This window comes from Stegodyphus dumicola, chromosome 4 (genome assembly GCF_044657685.1).
Source record: "Stegodyphus dumicola isolate Sdum_Otavi_A_Nest chromosome 4, ASM4465768v1".
In the NCBI taxonomy this organism is placed as follows: domain Eukaryota; kingdom Metazoa; phylum Arthropoda; class Arachnida; order Araneae; family Eresidae; genus Stegodyphus; species Stegodyphus dumicola.
The window spans coordinates 213,162,353-213,182,429 of NC_140771.1; the positions used below are offsets into that span (position 1 = coordinate 213,162,353).

Consider the following 20,077-nt stretch of genomic DNA (forward strand, 5'->3'; position numbering starts at 1 on the left):
TTGGCATTATTCTTGTACTGTATTTCTATCGCGTTGCCAGCAAACCTGATGTAGAGTTTTTATATTACTTGCAGTGGTTTTGTTTTTAAACCAAATTTATGTTTTGTATTGTAATAATATCTCAGGTTCAGTGTATTTTATGATAATATTGTTCAGTTATCAAAGTTATTGGTTCTTAATTCTGAATTCATATTAAAAAATTTTATTTGGCAGTTTATTATTGTCTTAGTTTATCTTTATGCATTTTTTTTCTAAATTGAATGGTTCTTCTTGAAATTGTGAATCTAATTGATATTAATTGTGTATAATACAGTGATGAATGTATTATATTTTGTTTGTACCATAGTTTTTATTTAAATTAGTTGGACTCAGTTTTGAAATTGTTTGAATGCTTATAGGTACTACTTGTAACATGCTTTCTTTAGGGTCTATTATGACTATGTTACTTATGTTCTTGTGTTCTTGAAGGCCTTGTATGCCACTGTAAACTTATTCTGCTTAGTCATAATAAATAGTTTCTGGAGGCAGGGGCTTTAATCTGTGTAAGGCAGACATCATGTCAGCTAGGTAATGGAGCCCCTGTTCTCTGGTTAACAGTATGTTTTGAGTAATTCCAAACAGATTAACTGCTTCCGGGCACGAAAAAGTATGCACACCGACAAGATACGAGGAGTGAGCCAAACATGGCACACATTCCTCCAGCTTATTCATTTCTATAATCCTAGCTTGTACTGTTTTAGAAATGCCATCCATATTAGACCCGTCGTCGTAAGACTGACACCGACATTGTCCAATATTTAAATCATCAAGTGTCAATTAAGACACTAATTTTCTACAATGCGTTCAAAAATATATTCTCCTATCTTTCCACCAACTTCTATGAAATCAATTAAATTTTTCTTTATCTCATATACATCACCACACGTTTTTACATATTGAATCACCTGGTTCATTTTTTTCTGTATGAGAACATATAGAGTGCAATCGAGCATTATTGTGTAGTATTTGCCTTCTTTAATAATACCTTTTAAAATGCTACTTCAGACTGTTTTGCCTTTAAGTTAATAACTTCATTTTGAATTATCTTTGATAAATATGATTCCTTTACCTATGTTTTGGTGCTTTGACTGGTACGTGATGAATTATGTTTGGCAAGCGGAGAGATTAAATTCAGAAAATTTCTTTCGCTAGGTCGAAGATAGTTTGTGAACAGGATACTTGGGATATCATCAGACGCAAGAAAAGAACGACAGTTTGTTGGAAGATACAGTACCGCATCCATGACTATACAGAATTTTTCTCCATTTTTCTTTCTCTGTGTGAATGAGTCGCTCAGTGTCGTGATCGATGCCTTGGCACGATTTCATTTGTTGCACTCGAATTTTCCCCTTAATGATGCACCTATGTGGATTCCAGACGCTTCCTGCTCAGATAATTTTCTTAAAACTTTTTTCCAATTAATGAATCCTGTAGTATGGTGTAGCGGCAGCACCATGTATCTTGCAGAGTGTACAAAAAATTGCATTCTTGTTTTTAGAATATATAAACCAAGATCTCCTAAGCTTTTCATTATTTAGTAATGTTCTGTATTACATGTCAAATGTCTGCCATCACGTTCAGTGGAACTGAGGTTTACATTTTCTGGACGTTTACTGGCTAATAATACTGATTGACTGCCTTCGATCGTTGGTGATGTTTTATTTTTTTCTATGACCAGCCAACTGCATGGGTCCAACAAATCAAAAGTTTTTAAGTTTCTCGTTTTTCTGCTGCCCGCTACCATCTAAATGAAGAGATCTTCATATCATGGTTTCATGTCCTCCAGCTATTTGTTTGATGTCGATGAAGAAGGTTGTTCTTTCAAATGCTGACTTGTAGATTGTTTGGGGACGATATAGTCAGTCATGTTTAGTTGTGCAAATTGAAAGAAATATTAATATCCTCTAGAATCTGAGCATAATCGGAATTGCGGCAGGGTTGACAGTTTACTTCTTCCTTAAAGTTGTTTTTTCATCTTAGCTGAAATTTGTTTTCTCTGTTTGGCCTTATCTTTGGCTCGTTTTCTAGATTCCGCTTTTCTCCCCCTCAGCGCTCAGATGGTTTCTTTTAATCTAAATGAAATTCACTATGAATTGCCTTAATAAGAATAACTAAGAATTGACGTAATTACACTGAACAGTCCTAAATAAATGGTCGCGTCTCGCTAAATATAGCGCGGGCTATTAAAAGCAAGCATTTTAAAAAATAAGAGTACAAAAGAGACCTGGAAACTAAAAAATAACCATAAAAAATAATTAATCTAGCTTGAGCCTATGTTGCCGACTGGCTGCAAAGAAATCTAAATGCCTTGCTTCATCTTGAAGACATAATGATGGTGTCTTGTATATACTCGACGAATATTAATTTGAATTATTTCATTTGTCCGGGATGGCCCAAGGTTAATTTTTTTGGATTAGATCTTAGAAAATAGTTACAATGCTTCTCCATTTTCCAGCAGACTTTGCTATGGAAACCAGGTGACTCATTCAACAAGCTATCGTCCTATTTCTCATTTGAATACACCCCGGTCAGACAGGAAACGATAGAGGGACTTCAGACGTTACTGATATGGTCAGTTTGATTCTATCAGTAACGCCTGGAGTCCCTTTATTTGAATCTTTCTGATCTTATACTTACAGTTGTAACTTTATTTTAACTCATGTTCCTTTAAAGAGGTTCTTTGTATTTAATTATAAATCTTCTTAAAAGAGGTTTTTAAACTTGGCCTTAAAACTTTTAACATTGTACTAAAATTAGAGAACTGGTTTAGCGAACAACATACCAAATACGATCCAGAGTTATATTTGAATTTGCCGCCCGGGGCAAGAACCCCGCTAGATCCAGAACTGCTGTCAACATTAAACAGCAGCCAAAGCCAGCAGTACAACTTTCTTTAACACAGACAGCTAAGCTACCAGTTTTCTTGTACAGAGAAGCTTGGAAATGTCTTCCAAATTTCTGTTTTTTATCTTTCCTGCTTACAACATAACTTGCTTAAAGAAGGGCAAGTTCTATCCTTTCTAATTATCTCTTTTTTTTTTTTTTTAATGAAAGGTCGTAGGCTAAACGAAGGCTTTTGAATTAGATCTTGTATCATTCCTTCCGTTAGATTTTCAGCCATTCTTGAAATGTTTTTAGACAACGGTAACTATTAGAACTTTGAAAATAACGTTTTATAGGATCTCAAATAAGCCCAGAAATGAAAACATTAACCAGACTAAATCAAATATTTATTGTACTATGATAATGAAATTTTATGCAAAAAAAATTTCGAGCGGCATAGCGAAACGCACTTAAGCGAAAGAAATGACGATCACTCTCTTTTGCGTAGTTGTTGAGCATACATGTAAGTCGAAACTGATGGCTTTTGATTGGTGAAGTATTTATTCTCTCTTTTCCCGCCATAAATTCTGAGGTTGAAGTGCACACGCGAAGCAGCACGTAATGAAATTTTCCGACTCTGATGCTGTCCAGTCGGCAGCATAGAACGCTTTCTTGAAAGAGGGTAAAGTCAAGAAAAACTTACCCACGTACTATTTGTCATTTGTTGAGTTATTTCATCACTGAAGCGGTGAATTTTGTTATTTCATCTTTAGTCCAAGCAATTATTCTATCACTACAAAACAGCGGAAAAGAAACCGAAACAAAAATCTTTTTTTTTTTTTTTTATTTAACATAACTACTAACCAGATAACTTCCTTGAATTATGTATTTTGCTTCAAATTTACACAAAAGACACATCCCATAATCTAACAGAATAATACAATTCATATGGAATTTCGAAAGAAGTAATAATTGAGCCTTAAATTAAATGTGTAATAGAATGCAAACCCCGCAACAAGCATACTGAAAAACAATTATAAATTGCTCTGAATTCAACGGTTGATGCAAAACTTAATCTGTATCCAGCCCGGTTTTGAATCCTTCGGTAGTTCAGGTAATTAAAACGCAACTTCGTCACAGGTGCAGAAAATTAAATTTTATCACACTTCAGAGGGAGACTGAGATACATTTGATAACATTTACAAGTTAACTAAAACATTATTATTTAGTTTAAATTTTTTTAAAATATTCCTCTTACAGCCTCTCAAAAAATAAATCACCAGAACAGAAACAACTCTCGCACTCTTGCGAAAACCCCTCAGGCGACGCAGCTGTCCCTTTTTTAAACAATTTCCACATACTCCCTACCTGTACTCCTGTTCAGGAATGCAGAATACTTGCACAGCACTATTAACATTAATTAACATAGCTTAATCCTAAATTGTAGAACATATGTAAAGGAATAACGTATAGCAATGTACATCAAAAAGACAAATAATGCACTATAATTAAATGAACAGTACATGCTAATCAATAATATAAACAATAATAAAAGCTCAAAATTGATATCAAACATACTAAATTAAATTTCAGATGTATATAAAAGTTGGACAGCTCTTCTGAATTGTCCTTTTGGTGTGCGAACTCTGCGCGCTCGTGTATGTCCATCTCGTCCCACAATTATTTCTTCAACTGCCTCCGTATGCCAGAGTAGCTTAGATTGCTTTGGTCCTCCTACTAAAAGAATGTCTCCCATCTTAAGGTTATTCTGAGTTGAAGGTTTAGCAAAGTTTGGAGAGTTTCTAAGCTGTAGCAAATACTGGTCTTTCTTTTGAACCGTGTTAGTCTTAATAGCTTATATTGGTAAAACTTTCGTCCAGTTAAGTTTCTTTGTCTGACACGTGTTGAAAATTTCTAAAATATGCTCAGGAAAGTTAATGGTCCTGGAAATAAAAACTGAGAAGGTGTGAGAGGGCGTGATTCACCCAGCTCATTGCTCTCGTAAGTTAAGGGTCTACTGTTTAGCACACACTCGAGTTCAGTTAATATTGTAGAGAGCTCTTCGAAAGTCAGTAATGCTCCAAACATTTTCTTTAAATGTTCTTTGAAGCTTGTTATCAAACGTTCCAAAAATCCTCCCCACCTTTGGGAACCAAAGGAGAGGAGGATTTTTGGAACGTTCAAGGATGAACTTCCATGTAATTTCTTCAGATATTAGGATTTCTAGTAGGATCTATACTGCTTCTGTTAAGTCCTTTAATTATTTCACATGTGCAATAGATATTCATAGCATTATCAGAATGAATCGCCTTGAAACTCCCTGTTCTCGCTATAAAACGTCGTAATGAAAAATTTAAATTTTTTGCTGACATATAAGAAATCACTTCAATATGTACAGCACGAGTATGTAATAAGTATATAATAGTAAATAAGGCTATATACACCTTTTTGTTGATTTCCGCTTTTTCTCTAATAATAATAGCTCCAGTTAAATCAATATCTACCACGGTGAAAGGATACTACACGATCTTTCTTAATAACTAGCCCATGAGCTGTTTGGCGGGCTTCAATGCAAACGTTTTCACACAAGTAAGGTACGAGCTGCCAAGCGTCTGCCTAGAAAATCCCATACATGCTCGATGGGATTGAGATCCGGAGATCATGCCGGCCAATCCATACACGTTCAATATCCTCACTCTCTAAGAGCTGTTCGGCAGCTACTGTGCGATGACATGGGCATTGTCGTCCATGAAAAGGAACTGCTGACCCATAGCGCCTCTAAAAAGACGCACATATGGAAGAAGAATCTCGTTACAATAACGGGTCCCGTTGACTGAACTTGCGTCGAAAATATGAAGGTCTGTACACGACTACCAAGCATGATGCCTCCCCAAACGAGAACACCGCCACATCCATACCTGTCCCTTTCAATGATGTTCGAGGGATGATTGCGGCTTCCCCGCTCTCTCCAGATGAGTATGCGATGAGAATCGCTACTCAGACTGAATCTGCTCTCATCTGTAAAGAGTACTCGTCCCTCTAAATAACTCTCTTTCTTTTCATTACACTAATGAATAATGCTATTTCAGTAAAAAACTTAAAAGCTTTTACTTCAATATCTTAGTGTTGTATTGAAACAGAAGAGAGTTTATTTGTTGATAAAGAAACAACAACCAAGCCCCTATTATTCACTAAATCCATAAGACTCTTTCAGGTTGAGTAACAGCGCAGGAGCTACTTGATGGCTTTGCAACTCAAGATGGTACAGAATCAATAAAGTGTTTTAAAATTTACACAAATAGTGCACGAGTTGTAACTGACACGGTGCACGAGTTGTAAGTATATAAGTGTCACATTTATAAGAAGTTAAACGCAAGGCAAAATTCATCAATTATAGTCTTCAGTAAGAGCCTCTTTTACCCAGAAAAATGCCCAAAATAATATTAAGACAGTGTCGTACATTACTAACCACTGTCTAACTACTAATAGACGTACTAGCCACTACCAGATAGTGGCGTAACTGGCGGGGGGGCAAGAGAGGATATTTGTTCTCGGGCGCAGCCTCCAATGGGCGACAAATTGTTGTTACGAAATTTTAAAGTTAAATGCTTTCCATTTTTAGCAAACAAGAGGGGGCCGCGAAAACTTCAGTCGTCCCCGAGCGCTGAAAAGCCTAGCTACGTCTCTGCTGTCAGAAGCTTGAAGACTGTACATTTCGTATAATCCAGATTATTCGTGGTTACTTCACATAAGATCCAGATTATTTGTGATATTACCTGAAATCGAAATGACTGGACATTTAAAATTTAATAAACCCGTCGAAAATGACCATATCCGTTTCATGACTAACAGCTTTGCCAATGGTGTGCAAATGTATGTGAAAGATATTTCACTGACAAGGAGGGGGAGGATACGCACAAGCAGAAAACTATTACGCAGAACTCAGACCCGTACCGTGGAATTCAGATTAATTGTTAGCTTCCACTAACAACTATACTGTCTAGACATGTAAAGAAATATACTGCACGAATATAAGTAATCTTTTCCAGTAAAAACGGAGTATCGGTCATGTAGTGTGTGGCATATGATGATTAATTTACGTAAATATATAACAGCATTAAATCTTATAAATCCGAATCGGGCCGCCCAGACGATATATTGGTTAGGGAAGCCTGACTGCGATACCTAAGGGCCCGGGTTCGAATCTCGGAGATGGCACGGATGCAAAATTGTCTGTCCGTTCATAGGATGTAAAGATGGCCGCTTATTAGGTGCCTTCAGAATAACATGGCCTTAATAGGCCAATGCCATTATAGGTAAGTGCCCACCATTGGGAAAAAAAAAAAAAAAACTCCGAATCGCATATGAATAGCACGGTCGCTTTAATATGCATTACCGACATGAACGATAGTCTTTCGACTAAATCATATAAAATTTTTTGATGATATGTGGAAATTCTATGTTTAGAGTTTGTGAATGAGTACGTGCAGCCGTTTGCGATTAAAAGTTTTGTTTTCCATGAATGAGACTGGAGTTATTGCCACAGCTTTTGAGTTGTATGTTTCAACAGTTCAGATAATCAGAAATTATAATTCGTGTTATTTTTGTTTCCTTGGATTATGCAAAATATTCCCGATAAATCTACTATAAAAAAGTAAATAGTAATTATAGTAAATGTTCTAGGCCACAGCGGGATACTAAATGACATTCTTGAAGTAGTAGAACCGCAAATTTGTGTTCCCTTAGTAGCTGTTTCTGCACACATGTTGTGGACCATAAAATAAACCACTACTACCACTTAATAGTTGACAGAAGTTATTAAAATGCTGAATCTCTTAGTTAGCCAGTTTGGTTTTTAACACAAGTACGATCGAGCTACCTTCTAAATGCTTCTCTTGGAAAAGATTCCTTGATGATTTTATTTCTTACCTACAGATGATTCTAAAATCAATAGGTCTTCCTTAGCTTCCTTTCAATATCCAGTCAGCTTGTGTATTTTTATGTATATGTTCATGAAATAAGATAACCAAGATTTTTCAAATACTTTAGCCACTAGAATCATTGTAGCCTTTTCTTTTCCTTAAGATATTCTTTATTAAACAGTTGCTCAAATTTAGGTAATTTCTTTTTCTATTTCTTGAGCCTCAAAGGTTCCTTATAAGAACAAGTATCTATCACTTCTATGAAACATCTTCGTGACAGATTCCCTAATCTTGTCTGTGACTCGTCCCCGAGCTCACTTTTTTGCGATGGAAATTAATCATATTAGGACTTCTAAATACCACTCTGTTATTTATATGTACATCTTTATTAACACCAAAACAAAGAAAAAAGTACTATTATACATTTTACATATACAGTGCACGCCAACGCATTTTTCTCAACTGTCCTCTCACACACGTCTCCAAGCCGATCATGCTCTCTGTGTCTTTCGTTTTGGACTGGTATTCCCAGTCCTAAGGCACTACCCCCGCCCCAAGTCTTTCCTCTGACACGAAGAAAAGCTTCCCGAAAGAGTTTTCCCTTAAAGAGAACTTTACATTGGCATATTCTTAATCCTGATCTGCCTTTTCTAGTTCCTTGAGACTACTCTTTGCACGTGCTATTACTGTGCTTAGATTTCGCAATCTTTATGTTCCTGAGACTTGGATATCTATTTTAAAGTATTTTAAAGTTCACTGAGGTTTAGTACGTGTGGTAATCCCCACCCGGGGATTATCTGAGGTAGCGGAAAAAGCAAGATATAGTTCTAGCTAATGCCGGCAAAGATAAAAGCATCATATTCTTAAGTGTTCTATGTTAAAAGGTTCTGTATTTTTACTAAATACTGGCCAAACGTCTTCCCGCTTAATTCAAAGCAAAGCAGGGGTAAAGGCTTTAAATCGTCAGAATATTATTTAAAAAAATCTGCAGTGTTACGAAGATTAATTTAGGAAATCAGTCAAATAAGTCCTTGTAATTCCAATTTTGAAATGGAAGTCTTTCTTCAGTGGAGTTAAAATCATTTGTTCAAAAATTCGTTTATCATTTTCATTTCGCAATCAAACGATTGATCTACAAGAAAACAGAATCAGCCTAAGGTACATAAAATAGAAGACAAGCAATTATTGATTGATTCACACCCAGCATGAGATTATAGTTCTCATAGAATTACAATATCCTCTTAGATTTCATGCTTGTAATATTTTCATGTCTTGTCTCGAAACTTGTAATTCCTCATGCCCTCGTCTCGCTTTACAATAATTTTCTACAATGGAAAGTAACTATCTGTTATTTCTTTCTCTCTAATATCAGATGTGTTGAATAAATATTGAAAATCATTTTGTAATTTATCTTCACGGATTCGCCTAAATTGTTCCAGTTGGGTAGTCAGCTTTTCAGTTTGTTATCAGATTTTGCAAAGTTCTCTCTTAGACAGCTTCTGATCAAATTTTTAAAAATTTAATACAATAGAATTCTGTTACCACACGTTTGAGTAAAATATGTGCCGCAGATTTTTGATGTCATGGGAATTTCTTTGCTATTTCTCAATCTAAAATTTATTTCAGCGTTTTTTGGGTTCATTTTTTTAATTTAGTGAACGATTTCAATCAAATTCTTCATATTATTTTTAAAATAGTACATGTACTTTCGAAATCATATACTTTTCTCTATCATATTCAAAATGAATCAGTTTTCCTGAAGCATGTTTACATTTTGAAACAATATTCCACTAACTACTGAAACGAAACTACGCTAAATTTAAGGTTTAAAAATAAATTAATAACTAACCTCCTTCGTTCTTACTTATACAAGATCGCTAAATGTTAGATATGAAAAGAAACGAAGCCCATTTCTTTCTTATTTATTTATTTATTTATTTATTTTTTTCCATGAACTCTTCTCTCATCGTAATCCTCCTATTAAAAAAACAAACTGTACAGGTGTTGCCAATTCAAACAGCTTATTTAATATTTACAATTGTAAGGAAAGGTGGCGCTGTAAAACAACTGCCATGTATTTTCTTTATATTATATTACAACTGAAAACGTATTATAGTGATGCATAGTTACTTGCTCTATTTGTTAACATCGAAAATTATAAAAATGCAGCTTGTTCTTGATATAAGTTAAAATTTATATTTTGCACTTCTGAATGCTTTCAAATTTCATATTTTACTCCTGCTTTCGAACTGTATCTTATACTTACGCTTAAATATCAATATTCCAATTTTATGATCATATTTCGATTTTGAATTATTTTCATCTGTCGTTGAGAGAAATTTTAATTGGACTGAATGGAAGTCATGTCAGCTCAGCTGGGATTGGTTCAAGCCCTAGCAATAGTGAGATGACGGTTTCTCGGTATGTGATGTGTGCCGATTATCGTCAGGGAATTTTAGTGAGATATTAAAATTTGAGTTATTATAAAAGTTAGCTTTCGCTGGTGTATATCTCGCATCAGATGTGTTTATGAGTGTTAAAGTAGTGTGCAAATTTATGTATATTATGGATACCGCTTGATGTCACTAAATTAGGCTTAACGTACGAATCAGATCCAATTAGATGTTATGAAAATATTGTCTGGGTTCAGTTGATTTTGTTCCCGTTTTCGATATTATCGACAGAGTTTTTCATTCGGTGATTTGTCAATGCGGAGATATTCGGATTTTTTTTAATCTTCTGATTCAGTTAGCGAACTAAATAGCTCCAAATTATAATCGATATCAGTGTCCAAAATGCTACAAAACTCTTTAATAATACCTTGTTTTTATATGTCTCAAGATAACAACACATTTGTTTGAAAATTGAATTAAATTATGTCTTCCACCGAGAAGTTAATTTTAATATTGTGATGTTTAGCGAACTATCGTTTCTTCTGTTACTTAAAATAAAATAAAACACGAACTTTTTTGTATATTCATTGGATTATTTACCTACGAATTAACCATGACTTCTGCCCATCCGGGAGCAAGTTTAACAGCTACTCCATTTGTGGATAAAATTGATCCTTTTAAAAAAGGATCTTTGAAGAGAAAACCAAAGAAATCTCAAGGATCTTCTAGGTATAGGTCTACGAATGATGTTGAACTTCAAGCTTTACCTCTGCTCAAGGGTGAGTGATTATTTCACTTTTTGCTCTATGATCCATCATACTATATTAGTCATTTATACTATTATTATTTAAAAGTTTTACGTATGACGTGTTATATCACGCTTTTAGCACGACTAAACCTTAGTGGAAATGTTTGTATTTGAAAAGTGAAGTTATTTTTTCAGAATTAAGTACTTTTTAAAAAAGTAACCTAAGCATTAAAGCGTTGGTTTGGAATTAAGAATATGGAAAGAAAATCTTAAAATTAAGAAATTTATTCTTGAATTTTAAATTATTCAAACTTTTTTTATAGAAAAATAATTTGAAGCAATGAAATTTATGAACTAGTTTGCTGACCTGTAATGTGAAAATCATTATTTTCAGCTAAATGATCTGTTTGATAGTGTATAAAATTTTGAATAATTTATAGGAAATGTTGAAATTAACTTTTTGGAAGTGAGGGGTCTGTTTATTTTACAACTTTGTCATTTTAAAAATGAAAAATAAATTTTCTGGAATTTAAAGAGTATTTTAAATAGGCTTCAGTTTGCCAATTTGTTTTACTGCTACTCTGAAAATTTTACAGTTATTGCATTTACTTATTTCTGTAAAAGATATGTAGAATGCCTTTTTCTTTAGACATAAATCTAAAGCTTCAAGTAGTTTATCAAAATATTTATTTTTAATTTATTACCATAATGTCAACTATTAAGTAATTTTGGATTATATGCGAGTGTGTATTTTTTAGTGAAAATCCATAGATAAGGGTATTGTTGATTAAAAATTTTCACCATTAAAAATGAATCGTACAATGAGTTAAGTGTCCTAGAATGAGTAAGTGTAGATGCTAAAAGTACTCCAGCTTTTTTTTTTGCATTGATTTATATTGAGCATCCTTTGTTATTGTGCTGAATGTAGAATTTAAAAAAATAATAATACTAAATTGGGAACAGTACTATCAGTATTATTTTAATAAGCTTTGGGATTAGATTGGGTTCCTAGGAAAGAAAATTTAAAATAATTTTTAATAGAAGTAAATTTAAAATCTCACAGCTCTTGTTCTAAGATGTTTAGATGGTGAATAAAATGAATTTATATTTATAGTTATGGCATATGGCCATGGAGGTATTTAAGCTTTGAATTTACAGAAGTGTAAATCTGTTGATCGATATTCAATTGGTGACAGAATATGATATCTAAAAAAAGTCATATTAATATATTTATTGATATTCTATTTATGTAATTAGTATGAACATGTACAGTTTATAACTGTGAGATCAAAAATTGGAATAAAGAAAAATTGGAATCAAAAGTTGTAATAGAACTAGGTAATCCTCATTCCCTGCAATCCTTTTTTTTTTTTTCCCAGGTGGTGTCTATTTTTATTTTTATGATACATTGGAGAGTTCGGTTCTTCATTACAGATCAATGTATACATTATGAATATTTCTACACAATATTTTAGCTAGTTGATAGGGTATCATCTGTCTCAGAAATCCCTGCCTGAAATTTAAATTTGTCTATGCAAAATGAGGCCCATCTTAACGTGCAGTTTATCTATAAAATTCAAATAAGTGTGTGAACGAACAAGGAGTTAAAGCTTTGCTGTGACAACTAATTTTATTTTATTTTCTGTCCATATGTAATATTGCTTTTGATCTATTTAATATTCAGAAGTTGGGAAAAAAATCAGAAAATTAATCCAGGATAGTGTTTATATTAAAAAAAGGATTTGATGAGTGTTTTCAAAGATACAGTATACAAACATTCCAAATCGTTTCAAATACGTAGTTTCATTGGTTGTGAAGGTTTTAATCTCAGTTTAAAGAATGTGCTTCATGTTTGTGTGTGATAAGCTACTTTTACTTACTCTCTTCATCATTAATGTTATGTTTGTCAAAATGAAATGAATAATGAAAAACTAAAATAATGCTATGGATTTTAAAATTTAGTGTTTCATGTGTAAAAAAAGGTTCTTATTAGTGCGACTAGAATTAAATTATTGAAACTGCTAATCATTATCATTGTTTTGAAATATTAAAACTTTGCACTCAAGAGATGACTCTCGCTCATTATGTTATTTGATGCAGCAACTTGAGAGGTGACTCTCGCTCACCACTTGCTTTGATGCGGAAACTGTATGTGCGGCAATAACTGTTTGCGTTTAGTTTCTTCGAAGCATGTCCTTATGCTCTTTCTGTATAATCTTATGAAGTATATATAAAGTGATACCCCTTTAAATGGAGATAAGATTTTCTTATCATACACAAAGTCTGTTCTTGGAGAAATGAACCCGGAAAAAGGCATCAAACAACATATTATTGTAATACTTCCCCCGACAAGCCGGACTTGCATCTTGCGAATTGTTACATGAAATATCATACACGGAAAAATTACAGAGAGTAATATTTAAGAAATCATGGGTTAGTCTTTGGATAATGGTAACTTAACGATTTTTGGCTAAAATTTGGCAACCAACCCTGCTACAGCAACCTTCTACTTTTTTTTTTGACGCCATTTTGTCTTCACGAAGTAAAGACAGGTTTCTTTTTTTTTTTATTTACTCAACATTTTTTCCAACAATCTGCTAGCCGAATTACGCTTATGCTAGAAATTTTATGGAGCAAAAGTGCTTAATCATGATGAATATTAACTGCAAAATTGGGAGAAAGTGCAGAATCGCAAACTCCTTGCCGTGTTTTTCAGAATGGCACATACACGGTAACCATGTACACGTCGACCTATTTTTGCTTAAAAAAACATCCCAGAATTGCACAAAAATGGCATTGCACACACTCTTCACTTTATCCATGTACACTGCTTTTTTCTCATAAATTAGAAAAATTTGCATGAAAATGCAGGAAAGTTTTGTGAATCTTAAAGTTGGTAAAAAGGACATATATGAAATTACCTGATCGCGAAAAAGTATATACCCTTTCCAAGGATGAACATTTGCACGTAAATAAAATATGCAAAAACTTTTCCCTCTAAATTATCTATTATAAACGTCACCTGCGAATTTATAACGCAAACATTAAAAATGGTTGCAAATACTTATTGTCAAATATTTAAATTATTTCCATGCACGTTTACTTCTACTGAACCGTATTCCAAAATGCTACAAACATATAATTCACAAAATAACTATCATTTAATTAAAATATAATTAAATTAAAAAACACTACTTAAAATATAAATAAACACATACATTAACCCCTTCACGCCAGGTAGCGCAAACGCACGCTTATCGTGGAGGCCGGCAGTGTCTTACGCGAGCGTCTGTCCAGGGCTGGGGGCTTTTTTGCTATTAAGCCTAAATCCATGAAATTTCCGATTTATTGTTTAATAATGCTCTATAGATTATTTAAACGGTTTATGCTTTATAGATATTTTTATATATACTTTAATTACTTATTTCTTGTTTAAATGCATATTTTACACATTTTATTTTCATTACTCACCATTTTATGACTTTTAACATTATACATCTGAAAACTAAATATATTACTTAAATTTCTTTTTTCGTATGAAAAATTTGAAAACAGGGATCTACACACAGTCTTACGTTACATTCCTTGCACTCATAATAACAACATTGATGATGAGGACATTAATTAATTAAGGATTAATGATGATGAGGACATTTCGGCCGAAATGTCCTCATCATCATTAGATTTGCCAGATTCTTTATGATCAGAATATATCATAGAACCACTATCACTACTATCAGAATCAATATCTGAAATATTTTGCATCATTTCTGCTATTTCATGCTCTGTTAAACATTTTCGACGCTTCGACATTGCAACGGTAAAAACAGAAAGAATTCACATCTAACGAGATCTAATTATTTTCTAAAAACTGAACTGCAAACTGAAATACCCAACGCTTTAGCGAAAATAAAACTTCTCTACTTACAATAAACAACTACCACATGCAAATTTAAAGAGACGTCATAAATCATGCCATTTGTGTGTGAAGGGGTTAAATTAATAAAAATTTACTTAAAATCTTAATTACTTTAAACTAATTCATTGCTAATAAAAATTTTCCAATAATAGCATATTAATTTATTTATTCCTTATATTTAGAACAATGCATAAAAATAATATCCTCAAATGATTAAAAATACTAACTTACCTAATCTTCTACAGAATCTTGAGTGCATGGCGGATCACAAAATGTCCATTTTCACCAGATTTCTTGCACCGCCATTCAAACTTATCTGTAATATCCTTCCTTTCACACAATCTTATTTCATTCCCACATGTTGGACATTCATACTTATCCGCAATTAATCCTACACTCATACACCATTCAAGCAATTATTTTGGATTATCAGGTAAACGCAATAAAAATTTCGAATTCACTTTAGAGAGTGCCATGGGATCCAAAAATTAAGCAACACTGTTTCACACAACACACAATGAAGCTAAATACAAAATGCTATAAAGTACTGCAGATATTTTTCCAAATTTCCCCCTTTTCCGATTAAAGAACTGTGATTCGTCCATAAATGTCACATGACATCTCTCATTTCTCTCACACAAAATAATGTGTAATTGGAACTGTGTACTTCTCACATTATTGCCAAAGTCCTAGGTAGTAACCTTTATCGCCTACCAAAATGTCGTCAAACTACCTGTTACCATATTCCAAAGATTAGCCAAATCATGTTTATAAAGGTGTAAAGATGTGCACTGCGCGAAAAACGCTCTGAATGCAAAGGGTTAAATATGTTATGTTGTTTTCTTATTTATATTGGATTAAATTTAGTGCTATTTTATGAAAAAAATTAAAATTTTATGGTGTAAAAAATTAAATTTTTTTATAATTATGTTTAATAAAATTAAGTAATGAATTTTAAAGATTTGTAAGTACAATAGAAGTCCAGAAATCCGCAACGCTTGGGACCAGAGGTTGTGCTGATTTTAAGATTTTGCAGATTTTAGGACAGAAAAGATAATATTCAGACTAAAAGTGCAAAATAAATAAGGCGTATTAAATACATTTAATTAAATTGTTATATACATTAATAGAATAATTAATTATATGCATTAAATTATTATTACATATATAAACTGATTATATTACATTGTTCATTTACATTAGGCTCCTCTATTTTTAAATCAGCATGAATCTGCTTCCCCTTTTCTCTTGAACAAACATCTGGCCCCTTGTTGCATGAACAAAGTTCATGTAAGGAGTAGTCCTGAAATAGGTACCCCATCACTTCACAGCTGCCGGAACCACTCGTACAAGACAGCATCGAGTTTTGCCGATTTCGTCTCGTGTAAAGATTTCCGGTGTTAGAATCACTGTTGCTGTAAAATTTCAACAACTATTCTTTATTGTTCCGTATATCATACACAGTCCGTTTGGCAATTCCATACGATTCTGCTATAAACCGAGCAGTAGCAATTCTTAATTTATCCTCAGATTGTCAGGGGAAAAAAAAAACTACATCACTAAACAATCTCATGAAATAACAAAGCTCAGAAAGTATAACAACACGAAGCTTGAACTTGAAAAAAGAGTTGAGTTAACCCTCAAAGCGGCAAGGCCATATATGTACGGCCTAGAATATTTTTTGTGATATCTGTAAGAACGTATATATACGTGCATATTAAAATATGTCAAAGAAATTAAGGCAATATATCAAAAGGAAAGAAATCCAGGTATGAAATAACAGGAGAGTTTTTACAGTAAAATCAAAAAAATAATTTGTTCTCATAGTAGTTTTGGGAAATTTGTGCTTTCTTAGCGAAAACCTTGGCCGCTCAGAGGGTTAATTGTCTGCATTTTTACTTCGATGAAGATTGGAGGGGAAAAAACTCTTATCATGATGTCAATAATTTGGTATTTCCGTTATGACTGATTATTATTCGGTAATTATGATGTCATTATCCAGTAAGCATTTTTTTCTTCGATATTTCGTACTCCATGCTGCGGTTTCCGAAAGCTATAAATTTAATGTTTATATTTTGAGAGGCAACGTGGATTTCAGGTCGGCGGATTTTCGGTATTTGACTGTATTTTATTTAGAAAAGGCTATTAAAATTATTGTAATTGATAATATTAAATTTTGGAATTATTATTTAAAAAACCTTTGACTTATTTTAAAATTGATCTAAATGCTTAAAAAAATGAATAAAATAATTTTGAAATATTAGTACAGAAAAATGGATATGAAATTGTATTTTGAGTATAATGTAGAAAATATTTAACTCACTGATAGTGAATATTTATTGTAATGAATATAGAAACATGAAAAATTTTAGAAATTGAATTGATATGAATAATGTTATTAAAAGTAAAATATATAAAAAAAAGTAGTTTTGGAATTACGATAAATAATCTTAAATTTATGGATAATTGTATGTTAAGTATAGAGTATGTTGAAGGAATACTGGTTCAGAAACGAGGGCTTTTTATTACCTCTGTGCAATTGTTCCTTTTACTGTCCTCACAAAATGTAATTTTGGAGGCTCCCATTTTATGATTTGAGCGTAATTTTTCTATGTATTGTTATTAGTACTTTGTTATTTTTATTCAAATATATTAGTACAGTTCACAAAGTCTAGTTATCTTATGCAAGGAATGGATGCCTTTGTAACGAACTGCCGAGCAACCTTTAACTGCTCATAAATAATAATACATCAGTTAGTTCAAGTGGGTATGCCCAATAGATGGAAATGTTTGGATTTGGAGAAAGCTTTCCAGTTTGTATAAAGTAAGAAAATTAGAAATTTGGTAACAGCAGTGAAACTATAATTTCAGCAGTATTACTACTATATTTATGATGTTAAAAAGTATTTTTTATATGTAAAAGTAAGTTTCATTAAGAAATTTTGAAATTTGTTGTGATTATTTAAAATAAGTGATGGCATTTAAAATTTTTATATTTGTGATATTGTGTGAAAAACTTTGGAAAGTTTTCACACAATATCAACAAATATTATATATGATGAACAAATATGATATATTATGTGTGCTCTAGAATAATAAAAAAAACTAGTAAAAATTTATTGTATGGTACCCTTTGGCAAATCTTTTCTCTTTTGACGCCAAAATCGGCGCCAGGAAAGTACTATTTCAAGATGGCTGCTACACAAAAAATAAGAAGTCAAAGAATTACACAAACTCGGTGTCCATGTACACATCGATGTATTTTCACTTAAAAAAAATCAGAGAATTACACAAACTCGGTGTCCATGTACACATCGATGTATTTTCACTTAAAAAAAATCAGAGAATTGCACAAACTAGGCATTGCCCATTGCTTTATTTTTGCCCATGTACACATCAATGTATTTTTACCTAAAAAAAAAAAAAAAAAAAAAAATCAGGAAGCTAAAACAAAGTTAAAACTGTCATGGTAACCAGTAGTTTTGCTAACATTATCAACATTTGGTTCCCAAAAAATCTCCTTCATGCGGCGTATGTCCAGATTTGGCTAACAACCAATAGCCCTTGTCAATTTTTTCAGAAAAAACCCAAGGGGTACAGTAGAATAAAGATTAGCCAAAAAATTTTTGGACTGAAAATTTAATAGGATTCTAAAATATTATCAAAGTTTATATTTTACAATTATTCAAATAATTATTTGGTCAAAATTTTATGATTTTCATTTTTCACCTCTAAAAAGGCTACTCGATTGCTAGTGCTTATTTGCTTTGAAAGGGGCTATGTAAGATAAAAAACATGCAAATCATAATTATAAATTGAATTTACAGTAGCCCCTTAATTCCTCATTTTAATTTGTGTACTTCCTTTCTCTATTCTGAAAATAATTATAATTTTTTTATGAGCAGCATCATCTTTAGAATAATCCATATTATATGGCTTTTACATAAAATGGTGGTGTGGTTAATTTGGACTTTAAACCAAAACTTTTTCTCTTAATAATATTCCATCTTGAAAAAAAACTATACATTGCACTTCTGCTTCTCTCGCCATTGGTGCTGTTGTCTTCCTGTCGCAACAGTATAAAAAGTGTGAATATTTCGAAGCACGCATGAGTCCCAAGTGAATTGTGGTGACAGTTGTCAGTTGAAATAAAAATGAATATTTAATTTGCTTTGGTTGCCTGCTGTTAATTATGGATCAATATCTCCGCTATCAATGTTTCTAAAACATGCATATAATGTGTTCGTTCATTTGTATAAAGTAGAAAATATATTTAATACATAAAAATGATGATTTTAGGTATTGTGTAACACAAAATGAAAATATGGGATTAAAAAATGCATTTTTCTAAAAATGTTGACTGGTTTAATTTATAGAAATAATTTTTTTACTTGGCAAAATGCAGTTTTATATCTGCATAAAATTTTCATGTAATCTTGTCTAATACATATTTTCCAGTTATTCTGCGTGCAAATTATTCATTTTCTCATTGTCATGCTTTAGGAAAAAGTATAAAATAAATTGGAATAAAATGAAGGGTTGCTAAAAGGGATAAAGGTGCTACTAATAGTTTAATTTGTATGTATTGTACTTTTGTGTACTTATAAGATTTCTCATATCACTAGAATTTAGACAGATTCTGAAAATAAATTTCTTAATTCTTCAGGGTTGGAAAGCTCTAGCAGTGAAACAGTAGCAATGTCATATTTTTGTGAAAACATTTCCTGAGTTTGGGGATTTGGGGGGAGGGAAATGGAAGGACAAAATCAAAGTTGTTGAATGTTATCAGATCGAGATATTTCTAGCTCAAGAAGCCGGCAAAAATATGATAAGACAGAAGCGAAAGTGAAACATCACACTGGACTTTACAGACAGGTTATTTGATTATTTGGGTAAATTGAGTTTGTAGCCTAACATCACCAAATTTTGAGATAAATATCAAGATGGCTTTTAAACTTCAAAGTAGGACAAATTCAAGAACTTTCTGCAAGAAAATTTGTAAGAAGTTTCTCAGAAGACATTTATGTAAGTTTTAAAGCTTTGCTTTAAGTAATATCTGTGTGTCATATATTTCAAATCCCTAAAGTTATATTTCAAATATTACATATTTCAAATCCCCTAAATATATTTTAAATCCCACATCCCTTTTATTTTATCATTCAACACTTTCAAGTACCTGCATGCATGAATAATGAAAAGTTCAGGATGTAAACTTAAAAACATTGCATTAAGA

The 20,077-nt window shown here is 32.4% G+C and overlaps 1 protein-coding gene across 1 annotated transcript in view; it reads left to right on the forward strand.

The window, feature by feature from the left end:
• The first annotated feature begins 10,153 nt into the window (after positions 1-10,153).
• The window catches only part of wdb (serine/threonine-protein phosphatase regulatory subunit widerborst), a 198,194-nt gene continuing 188,270 nt past the window's right edge, over positions 10,154-20,077 (forward strand). The window contains exon 1 of the mRNA XM_085815958.1: positions 10,154-10,956. Within this exon, the coding sequence (XP_085672084.1) occupies positions 10,791-10,956 (166 nt within the window). The 5' untranslated portion in view covers positions 10,154-10,790. The remainder of the gene's footprint in view (positions 10,957-20,077) is intronic.